Source organism: Mirounga leonina, unplaced genomic scaffold, assembly GCF_011800145.1.
Source record: "Mirounga leonina isolate KUSES-001 unplaced genomic scaffold, KU_Mleo_1.0 Mir_93, whole genome shotgun sequence".
NCBI classification, from domain to species: domain Eukaryota; kingdom Metazoa; phylum Chordata; class Mammalia; order Carnivora; family Phocidae; genus Mirounga; species Mirounga leonina.
In genome coordinates, this window is record NW_023270854.1 from 7,605,951 (window position 1) to 7,618,306 (window position 12,356).

The 12,356-nt window shown below is 36.8% G+C and overlaps 1 protein-coding gene across 4 annotated transcripts in view; it reads left to right on the forward strand.

Moving 5' to 3' along the window:
- RTTN (rotatin) overlaps positions 1-12,356 on the forward strand; it is a 152,266-nt gene that overhangs the window by 112,496 nt on the left and 27,414 nt on the right. For all 4 annotated transcript variants that reach the window (XM_034996118.1, XM_034996119.1, XM_034996121.1 and 1 more), the window contains 5 exons: positions 773-968; positions 2,876-2,966; positions 5,452-5,605; positions 8,118-8,255; positions 10,994-11,211. In XM_034996118.1, the coding sequence (XP_034852009.1) occupies positions 773-968; positions 2,876-2,966; positions 5,452-5,605; positions 8,118-8,255; positions 10,994-11,211 (797 nt within the window). The remainder of the gene's footprint in view (positions 1-772; positions 969-2,875; positions 2,967-5,451; positions 5,606-8,117; positions 8,256-10,993; positions 11,212-12,356) is intronic.

The window sequence follows — 12,356 nt, forward strand, 5'->3', positions numbered from 1 at the left end:
GTTTTTTTTAAAAAGAAATAAGTGAGGGTCATGAGGGAAAGTCTTGAGGCAGATTAACAAAGATAGCTTTCTTATTAACAATCCCTTGTTGAGTTTTCTGGGAAAGGTCCACAGTCTCATATCTTCAGTTCTTAAAATCCAGAATCTCTGAAACCTTGAAAGTTTTCTCAGAACTCACTTGGTGTAAAACTTGCCTGTACCTGAGTACTGTTGCTGCGGAACCTGAGCAGTATTGATTTGAGGTGGTCTTTCTTCCTTTCTGCATCCTGCTTACTGTGATTGCACATGTGTCACTCTATGGAAATACTTACTTCCTCGTGGGGTGTTTCCCAAGATCCCACTGAAGGTGTGAGTTAATGTAGGGTTCATGTATCATGCTGTTTTTCTAAAATCTAAAATATTTTGAATTCTAAAGCACTTCTGGCCCCTAGAGCTTTAGAAAAAGAGTTGTAGACCGTCTGTTTGTTCCTCGGTGTCTGAATGCTCGAAGGCAGAAAACGTGCGCTGCCCTTCTTGTCTTGGCTCTTATACTGTCACCAAAGGCAGACACACACACACACACACACACACACACACACACACACACAGAGTGGAGGAGTTGGATGGCTGCTTCCTTGGCCTCAGGGTGGAGATGAGTCTGGCACTAAGGAAATTCCCCAACCATCTCTCCTTTGGCACTTTCAGGGACTTTCCTCCGAATATCAGAACTTGTGAATATTGTACATAAGCACAAAGTGAACAAAATCATGATAATCTTTATGCTTATTTTCAGTAATGGGTCAGCATGAAACTACATCAGCACAGCTTCCTCGTGGCGCATCCCTTCCTGCCCCTCTGCCCAGGCAGTGTGTGGTCACTCCACCTCTCCTGTCAGCCGTGTGCGGCCTGCTGGACGGCCTCTTGGCGTTCGCTCCCGGAGACACTGCCCGTGCTTTCCGGCAAGCCCGGCTCGTAGAGCTTCTCTGCAGGTAAGACGGGCGGGGTGGCAGAGATGAATTGATACCAGCTCTGCTCATGACTTGGTGTAAGACTTCATGTGTCCTGGGAATTTATCTTTACTTTTTTTTGGCTCATTAGATTGCAGGTTTCTGCTTTTGCCAGAATTGTCTTGACAGTTTTAGTTTGGATCTATTACAGCATTCATATTGGTTTGTTATGTCGACTATTACGCACTCCCACCTTCCTGATTTTTTTTTTTTTTTTAATAATTCAGAGGTTCTAAACCTTATTTGTCCTCCATCACACTTGGCCATTCTAAATGGAAGTGAAAGAGATCAGGGATTTATCTCCTTAGGGTTGTATCAGAATCGTGGCCATGGGTTGAAAATCATGGTTTAAATTCATTTGGAGTTTTTTTCATTATTGGAGATTAAACTCTTTTATTAGAAAGTACTCTGATAAAATTTAGGAAATCATGATTTTGTTCTTTCATTTAGCTATATTAATGAGCTTATATGGCAGGACCTTTGGATGATCATATTGGTTATATGGTATAGTAAAAAAGGCTGTAGATCCTTAATCAGCCTGACTTAAGGTCTGATTATAGTTCATTCGCTCCCTAGCATTGTAGTCTTGGGGAAGTTATTATAATCTCTGGGGTGTCATTAATAACATCTGTTTAGTGGGGTTAGTGTGAGGATTAAGTGATGATGTCTGGGACACTCTTTCTTTATAGTAACTGTTCCTTTTCTTTCTTCCCACATCCAGATAGCCAGTGTACCTCCTCCTGTTGACCACTTAGTCGTTTGCATTTCTCTGCCTGTGAACATTCGCTGTATGAAATTTCTTCTTCTTCTTTGCCAAATCACAGTGCCTTCTTTTTCTTTTCAGGATATTAAGAAAACTCTAAAAAGAAAGAAATATCCTTTGTTTCATCTCACTTTTCATTACTCGTTTACCATTTATAATAAGCCGTGGTGTGTGAGTTTGTTCATATTTCCTTGTCATCTTTCTACTGTGAGACCTACTAGAGTTGGAAAAGGAACCCACTAGTCGATTGCCTTTTCCCTGTGGATGTTTTCCTGCCTCGAGAACAATCAAAATGGAGCTTTAGGAATCCTCTGGCTTCTCAAGAGTCAGCGAAGAGTCTGCTGTGAAATTGAGGCCACAGAGCTATTAAAGGATCTTTTATGGCAAAGGCTTGTCATATTCTGTACCTGTTCTTTATTCCTGACTTAAAACAATTTTCCTGTTTGTTTTGCATCGTTTTGTTTTTTACTTTCTAAATCAGAATTTATTTCCTAGCAAGTATTTTTCCTATTTTACAGAGGAAACTAACCACCATGGTTTTTTTTGTTTGCTTTCCTTCTGAAAGAGCTTCATTATATTTTATTCTGCTTTTCATTAGATTTTTTTTGCTTCCCATGTTTATTGGACAAGATCTTTTCCTTTGTTCTAAAATATTATAGGATACCTTTTTGTGTATACATTTATTGTCTTTATGAAAATCTTTTCTCTTTTTTGTTTTTACTTTCTATTTGAGTATAGTTGACACACAGTGTCACATTACTTTCAGGTGTGCATCTTCATTATTCGACAGATTTATGTGTTATGCTCTGTTCACCACAAGCAGAGCTACCATCTGTCCTGTTACATCGCTGTTACAGTATCATTGACTGTATTCCTTATGCTGTGCCTTTTATTCCCATGACTTACTCATTCCATAACTGGAGACCTCTATCTCCCACTCCCCTTCCCCAACACCCCCACCCACGTTCCCTCTGGCAGCCATCAATTTGTTCTCTGTAAAGATCTTTTCTCTTAAATTCTATTCAAGGTTATATTCAAACTTCAAATACTAATTTATTAATTTTTAATAAGCAGCATACTCCTCATCTGGAGAGGTTTCTTTTTTTATTTTTTCTCTTCTTTGCAGTATTGCAGATGCCACCCTCCTAGAGAGCTGTGTCCAGGAGCTGAAGGCTCCACTGCCTTTGTCACCTCCAGTTGAACACACTCAGGCTCAGGTAAGTGTCACGTCTCCCTCTCGCTCATGTCTGTTTGCTTTAAGTGCCAGAAACATAAATTCTGCCAAGAATATACTAACCATAGGAGAGGGATGGAAATCTTTCAAGATATACATGGTATGATGAGGTTACTTGAAATAGGTTACATAACATTTTAATCCGAGACATCTTTGCATGGTGAAATAAAGCAGCAGGGTTTAAAGATTTAGATTCTCTTCCTGATTCCATTATTAACCAGCTATAAATGTTTACCCACAGATCTGGATATCTTTGAGCACCATATTATAAAAAGAGGACGTTGTATAGACCACCTTCTCATTCTATGATTTTAGACTATGTCTATCATTTTCACCTAAATTGAAGTTGTTAAAATACATAGTGATTAAATTCTTTGTATTTTCAAAACCCAATCTAATAAAAATAAATTTATTTTTGTTCCTTTACAGATATTTACTATTTTTAAGTTCTTGCTTGTAGCTAGCATCTTTATGTAAAGTATGCTTAACAATTCCTTGTGTAGTTGTTGCTAATAGAAATGTTACCTCAAATCAGATTTTAAGAAGGGCTACAAGATTTATTTAGTGTGATAATTAAAGGTGGAACAGACCAGTATCTCTTGCTTTGTGGTGCTGTCTTTGAGGTTTCTGAATAGGGCAGACAACCCTTTTACAAGGTTGGGTAACACAGTGTGCATCATCTTCAAAACACTTTTCCCAGGGCAGTGTCTTCACTTTTGAGTGTTTATTTGCATAAGGCTATCTCCTCCATTTCACTGTCTATCCATCCAGCAAATTTTTATTGAGGGCCTACTGTGTACCAGGATCTTGCCTGTGCAAATAAATACTCTTCCCCTCAAGTTGGGAGAGCAGATCATGAGCAAATCCATATGTACCTGCTGATGATAGACGTCTGAGAAGAAAAACTAAAACAGGAGACAGGGAATGACATCAGAGCTGGGAGGTTAAGGCTTTTCCACTTAGGGTGGTCAGGGAGGTTCTTTCAGAGAGGGACATGCAACCTGAAGTATGTGAGGAAGCTAGTCCTGGGGGACACTGCAGGACCCCTGAGATTGGGATATGTTTGGTCTGTCCAAACAATATCAAGGAGGCCAGAGTAGCTAGAGTGAATCTGTGAGGGGGAGATGAGGTTGGAGGCTGCGGTGAGCTCCATGAAGGCAGGGCTTTGCCTGTTCTTACATATCAGTTGTATTCTGGATGCTGAGCGCAGTGCCTGTCCCATGGAAGGTGCTCATTTAGTACTTGTGGAATGAATGAATAACAACAGTAGCACACATTTCCGGAGTGCTTGTTTGTACTAATTTATGTAATCGTCACAATAGTCACATGAAATATCATTAGTGGCCTCACTTTAAAAGTAAATGACTGGAAATGTCCCGGGTTGCTCACATAGAAAGGGGCAGAGCCAGGATTCCAGCTCATACAGGCTGGTTCCAGAACTTACACTCTTACTCACTTCATCACCTGACCTTCTGTAGGTTAAGTGCTTCTTGGCTGTTTGTCCTCACACAAGATTACTCATCCATTCCAGAAAAGTTCTGGAACCTCTTCTCTGCCAGATTATGTTCTAGATGCCAGTGACAGAGGTGTGAACAAAGCAAACACACATGCCTCCCCACATGAATTCTGTCCTCGGTGCAGAAGACAGTAAGCAGTAAATAAAATGTGAAGTGTTCTATCAGCTGGTGACAAATGGTCTGGGCAAAACGAGGGTGGGTGAAAGGGTGTGTGGCAGAGGGAGAGCGTGCTATGTTTTGTCAGGGTGGTCAGAGGAGGCCTCACAAGGGTGAGATCTGAGCCGAGAGTGTAGAGGCGCCGAGGAAGCGGCGAGTGTGGCTGGGCGGAGCGCGTGGGCTCGTGAGAGGCTTCAGTGATTCCGTGGTTCTCTCTCGGATGCTTCTCGTTGGTCTCACCTTCCATGCTTATCTGTTTCTGGTAACACTTCATGCATCAGAGTCAGACTTGCTGTAACTGCAATCAGTAGAGTACAAAGGCAACAAAAAAGACTTCATAGCAATAAGGAAATTAAATGTTACAAACTTGCATTTTACCTGATAGGAGATGTGTTGAAGAGTATTTTGTAATCTTTCTTTATAAAATTGTATGATATGTGGCATTGGAATGCCCCTTTCTACTTTCAGAATATATTGATTCCACAGTTTAGCTACTTAAAAACTATAAAGGTGTTCTTTCTCTAAATGGAATTTGAAATTTGACTTTGAAAATACTGCTTTGTTTGGTATTATTATACTTGACAGTGTTAATGTGGTCATTAATGGCATGTTTATGAGAATACTTTGTGCTATGCATTCCTTTTAGATCTTTAAAAATTATGATTAATATTTTTAGTTTTTTATTAACATACATTACAAAGAAAGTAACTTATAATGCATAGAAAGCTGAAATATCACTGAGCTAGACTTTTCATATAATATGTTTTGTTTTCCTTTATCTCTTTTTTCAAATAGGTATCCTTTCTCCTAGAATACCTGTCATCTTTGTCCAGGCTTCTGCAGTCATGTTTATTGGTAGATCCCGACCTTGTGATTCAGGATGAGCTTCTGAAACCTCTTATCACAAACATCATTGGGGTCCTCACCATATGCACCAAAGATGTCTTAGGTAAGCTTTATTTCTTTAAGTTTAGGATGGAAGCAAATGATATTGAGGAAAAAAGTCTTACTCTGCACCAGATACTCACTTCAAGGTTAAATTTTATGTTGTGCTTTGCCAATATTTTGGAAGGCTTTTATAATGTGTTTTATAGTTTGGATCTTTTAAGTGGTTCCAGGAAACCATTTGAGACAAATATGTAGTATAGTGAAAGAATATCCCCTGTGCTGTCAGTTTAAATGAGGGGAAAGTTCTGTATGTAATATTAGCAAGTACAGTGAGTTTCAGGTAGTAATTATTCTTATAAGCTATGGGTACAGCCAAATGACCTACTAATAACTTATTTGCAATAACAAGTATCAGTAAGTGTAGCATATAATATCAAACATTTTGATAAAGTCCTAAATTATTGAAAAATACACTCTGATGAAAAGTTGCATTAGAGCACTTAATAGAAGAGAAAATTAAAACAATATAGAATCTTTAACAGAATTAAAATACAATAATTAAAAGATTTTATAATGAAGTAATCGATAATTTGGCTCTTGCTAAATGGCTCTTTGCATGTTAATTATTACTTAGGTTTTTGAATTTTATAGATTTGTTTGGTTTTAGGTGAGTGAAATGTTTTATGATGCCAGCAAATCTAGTCCTCAGTGTCTCATTAGTGTTAAAATATTCTGGTGCTAGAAGAATAGTAATTCTTTACTTGGAAATTTTACAGGTGGTAGTGATGTCCTAACTAAGCAAATCAGGATAGACCATGCATTCACTATGAGGGTGATATCACCTCTCAAGAAACAAAAATTGAATCTTGGGGGAAAGGGGTGGGGGAAAAAATCTTAGCTGTTACAATGGTTTGTGGCCCTTCAGAGCTCATTTCTACCCAATAAAATCTTATTCCTTAGTATTTAATTTCTCTTGTTGGGTTTCTTAGATATCACTTGGGAGGCACTGATATTGAGCTCAGAGAAGATAAACAGGAGATAAATATCATTGCTAAAAACTATAGTGTATAGATGGTTGTGACTGGAGGACTTTGATTCAACACTTGATCCCAAAGTCATATGGCCAGATATCCCAAAGTCATATCATGTCTTGATTGTCATTGGCTGACTTGTGGATTGTTCTTTTAATTGATTCTCTTGCTTTTGTGTGTGACTTGGGCTTTGAGAATTAAATACAAATAGTATATGTTTTATTATTATGTAAGTTAATTGGCCCATCATTAATTACGTCAATTGCTGAAAATAAAGTAAAAAATGTCACTGATACCAGAGTATATGTTTGGCAGCTGGTTAAGTTAGAAGTCATTTTCTCATATCTAGCAAAAGGTAAAAGTTCAGTAACAATTTTTTAAGAAATGAGTTTTAAAAATTTTTCTGGAAAAGTAGTTGTGAATGGTTTTATAAAATATTGATTATCTTTCTAGTATATATTTATATGATTTGCTAATTTTCATATGTAATTCAATACATTTTATAGGAGCAAGTAAACCATATTGAAAGTTATTTAGCAAAAGTAGTTATAAAGTTAAGTTAAATGTTAATTGCTTTTCAATTTTTAATTTTAACTTTTAACTTAAATATTTTATTTGGCTATCTTGACTAAAATCAGTAAGCTTTATACCTAATTCTTTTTATGCGTAAAGTACAGATATACTGAATCTGTATTCAGATATATAGATATACAGAATCTATGGAATTAAAACTTCATGGGGATGATGAGGAGGAAACATATGTCTGAAAAGACTCCTTATAGAGCTGAGAATGACAAAATGGTTGAGACACACACCAAGGATTGCTATAATCCGAACTCCTGGAATATGCCATTTCCAAAAGAACCCTGAAATGGAAGTCCTTAGTTTGCTTGGTAACAGAGTTTGGCAAAAGCTGCCAGATAGTACTGGTGGTGTGGTCAGAGAAGATAGTCCTAGGATTACTGCTTCTCCCGAACCCCGCTTTGCCACGTGGAGAGAAGGGAAAAGCCGTCCTTACGATAGAAGGTTAATTGCTGTTTTCTCAACCACAGGCAAAGGTGCAGAATCCTCTTTAGTGTCATGTTTTCACTGAGGGGCAGTACTCTTGGTTGTTCAATGAAATTCTCCTTTCTTCTCTGCCATGACCTTGGCACATTGGGCTTTCTTCTTTCACCCCTGCATAAAGAGGATAAAGACAACAGGAGAAACTTTATTAAAAGTAGCACAAACAATGCCATGCTTTTACAGTATGCACAGTGTGTGTTTCCTAGGTTATGACTTGTCATACCTTCTGAATTGTTACTAAATGTGTTAATGAGGGGAGGATGCATGAGTGTGTATCTGTCTTTATGTAGGGGGTAGATGAGAGAGAACTTTAAGAAGCAGTGAAAAAGTTAATTAAAATAAATTTTGGATCATGCTGAATTACATTTGTTTTCGTCTAACAGGTGCATGCCTCTTAAGTGTAATGAAGTATCTGGTGAGCTTTGTATTTCCTATTCTTTGTGTTAATAACTTGAATTGTTTTCATTAATGTCATAGATGTAGAGTTGATGTCGGCTTTTTATCACACGTGGACACATTTATTTAACCTTCTGGCTACACTCCTGAGGAAAGCTGCTATTGCCTCTCTCCCATCTGTCACAGCAGGTCTGGCCAAGCACTGGACGGCGGTGATCGGTAAGAAGATACTCTCCCTAGGCTGTGGATCTTTCTGCTAATGAAAATTCAGATAATCATTATTTACAATTTTTATATATTTTTTTCTTAAAATTAAGTAATTACGGCATAGCATTTGAAAGAGAAACCAGGTATTTACTTTGAGAAATTTGGAGTGCTCTTGAGGAGCCTCAAAAATGCATTTTTGAAAAATGGAAACCCAGTTCAAAAAACTATAAAAACAAGTTAAGAAAATCCTGTGGTATTATGAAGAGACATGTGATGTGACATGATTATAAAACAATGAGAAAGATTTTCCTTTTGTTGACGTAGAAACCAGTCTCTTTCCTGACATATATGCACTGTAAGTGGGTAAACCTGCACCTAAAATTCTGTATATATGATAACATGGAAACTTATAATAAAAATAGTGTCTTGTGTCAAGACAAGGATTTTCTTATAGTACAGAAATGGTTAAGAGTGTAGTATAGTTAAGTATTTTTATAAGATATTTTCCATATAAGTAACTAGCATAAACAAATTTTTTAAAATACCTACTAATTTTTCATAAGGTCTCTTTCAAATTTTACCATAGCAAGAAGACTTTTTTTAAACATAAATGCATATAAATAACATTTATGTTACTTTTTAAAAATGGCTAGTTTAAATGTATTCAAAATTGAGTTCTTTTAAGCTTCCAAGTTACCACTAATTCAGTCAACTTGTTTTTTTCACATTTTAGTTTATCATTTGGTCATTCTATAGATTTAGATGGATGGTACATTTTGTAACCAGAGTGGTAGTGTTGAAGTAAGTTTTATGGAGAAATACATGTTCAGTAAGAAGCAAAATTGTTTGTTATCTGGAAGATAGGAGTTCTGAGTTTACCTAAGAAGAAAAGTGTCCGTTTAGAAATCATTATTTTGTTAAAAGAGATTAAAACTGAAAGAGATTGACTAATTGAGATTTTCTTACATCCATTGTGGGGAAATTTAGTTTACCACCTGAGTCACTGCTAACATAAAGCACGGTACTAATGTGGGACACCTAAGCCAAGTGGTCAGATGTGGCCCGCTGCTTGTTTTGGTAAATAAGATTGTGTTGGAACCCTGCCACCTGTCCTCATTTACATGTTGCCTACGGCTGCTTCCCTGCTACAGTGGTCGGGTTGAATAGCTGTGACAAAGGCCTACGACCTGGAAAGCGTACAATACTCATTTCTTCTCTGACCCTTTGCAGAAAAAGTTTGCTGGTCCCTGCTTTAAGCCTGTTTACCTGACACTTTCCCTAGTGATGAAATAAGAATTCAGAATCTTTCTGAGTTTACTGTGTCCTTATTCAAAACGCACACACAGTTTATATAATATGATGCTAATCAGAAATAAGTTACTACATAAACAGCTAGCTTTGATAATAGTAATGTTTATGAAAACATAACTAATAAAAATGATTGTTGCTATTCCTTATCATGGAGTTGTTTTTGTTTGTTTTTAGTTTCCATCCCATATGCTCGTACATATTTAAAACATCTTATGATCACTTTGTAACTTGTGTTATCTAGAACAGTCTTTTCTCAGACCTGAGTCATATTTAGACATCGTTTAAATGATCATAATTCTCATGAAACGCCACTCTCACTAAATTATTTTTCTTGTGTTACTTAAGAAAATAAGAATTTCTTTTAGCCTAAATCTAGGTAGAAATTCTTATGGTTATAACTCTTACAGAAGTATAAATTCCAAATGATATAAAAGTAAAACATAACAAAATTACAAACCAGTTGTACTCAAATTAATAAAATTAATATGCATCAAATGTTTCTTTGATGAAATCAGTGATCATAACAGAAAATTAATAATGACTGATTCAGTGTAGAGTCTTTTGAGTTGGCTTGCCTATTCTTTCTAATCTGTGTTATGTTTGCAAATTTGTGTATAACCACTTTTGTTCTGTATTCTGAACTACCATGAAACGTTTGTTTCTGCACCATGCCAACACTGCATACTAACTCTTGTAAGTACTGTTTAGCATCAACTTGTTTGAAAACAGAAACACAATTATGCAGTGGTGATCTAGATAATTCGGAGTACAGTTACATGAAATTTTGTTTCGTAAGCACTGAAATAAAAATTAAAAAGTTAAAAACTCCAGAGACTTTGTGGATCCCAAAAGGACCCCAGAGGGAATCAGTACTTATCTATATATAATCCTCTTATTTGGGGTCTTAGCAAATATTGTGTGTATGTGCATTTTTTTTTTAAGATTTTATTTATTTATTTGACAGAGACACAGCGAGAGAGGGAACACAAGCAGGGGGAGGGGGAGTGGGAGAGGGAGAAGCAGGCTTCCCGTGGAGCAGGGGACCCGATGCGGGGCTGATGCAGGGCTCAATCCCAGGACCCTGGGATCATGACCTGAGCCAAAGGCAGATGCTTAACGACTGAGCCACCCAGGCACCCCGTCTGTATGTGCATTTGTACACACACATACGCAAAAACACTCTTTCATATCAAAAAGAACCCGTATAAAAAAGAATAAAATGAGAATTAAATAGATTCCTTGATTCTGTTGTCTTAATATTGACTGTTTAAATTACTTTTAAACACTAGAGTTATTCTCGTGATACTTAAAAGTATTGATAGCTTTACTTCATTAGAAATAAAAAGGCTATAAACTTAATTACTCAAATTGATCTGATTCACTTCTTTAATTTTGAAGACATTTTCAAACATTTAAAAAGAAAGTATTCTCTCTCTCAGATATGTTGTGCACATGTGTGGGTTTGTCTACCACATGCCCTGCGTTATCTACCGCCAGCCTGCAATTCCTTTCTGTTCTCTTGACTGAGGAAGCAAAAAGGCATCTCCAAGATCAGGATAAAGCAAATGTATGCCACCGTCCATCAATGGCTTCACTTCTTGATAAAACTCAGGAAAATCAGAAATCTCTAGAACGACTTAATGAAGTAATTCTTCAGGTATGTGATTTCTTGACCTTTCAAAAACTTTGTTTAGTATTTAAATGAATCAACTTTCAGTCTTGGCCTTATAAAAATTTTTTTCAATCATTTGAATTAATGTTCATTATGACCATTTAAATGAAACAAAAGCATATAAAGTTAAATTAACCATCTCCTCTCCAGTCCTGGTCCTCTGATGTTGACTAGCTTTTTTAATGATTATGATATAAAAATTCAAAATGAAATATTAGAAATCTAAATCCAGCAGTTTACCAAAATGTAGTGTGCCGTGTATGACCAAAATGGTTATATTGCAGGAATGAAGGTATAATTCATAATGTCTTGCCATTTTAAAGACATGTCTACATCTCTAAACATACATTTGATTTATGTAAGTGAATTACATATATTTAAGGTGGTTTGTCTATAGAGGTAGGTGGAGTTAGTTGGTACATTTATGAGAAAATGCCCCCTTTCTAAACCATGCTGCCTTATAAATTTATAAACTTACTTTTTGCAGTCCTAAAATATGAACCAAGAATTTTGTTCACTGAAAAACATTCTAAAATCACTAAAGTGTGATTTTATAAATAGATTAACCAAAAAAACCTTGAAGTGTTTCCTAAGTTGTGTAGTCATTTTTACAAATAGGAAGTTGCTAGATTTTTCAATATTAAGAATCTCTCTTTTTAATAATCATGGTTTATGATTTTTATCTTCTTGCTGAAAGGTGGAAAAGAAATAGACTTGTGCCTTGACGGATTTGCTTCCATTCCCCTGGTCAGCCAGCCACATTTTATAAAGACAGAAGGTTTTTCCAGTCTGCCGATTTGTTGCTGTCTCTTTGCTGCTTTGAGTTTGGGGACTTTTGCCCCTTTTCTGCCTGTGGGAGTTATGGCTGTGCAGATCTTGCTGGCATGACCACTCGTGCCTTGTGTGCAGCGGTTCCCATCATGTTGGAAAGCAGACGAGGCTGATAGAGGCAAGGACGGCTGCTGGTCCAGCTCAAACCTACCCACTGAAGGTGGGGCTCAGAGCTCTCAGGGGGCTTTTTGTCTCCCTCTCCTTTGCCCAACAGACTACAGTCACTTTCAGAACAAAGATAAGGAGACTGATAAAGGGTCCCCTGACATTTTCTCCTGTCTCCAGGAGCTCCTTCAGAA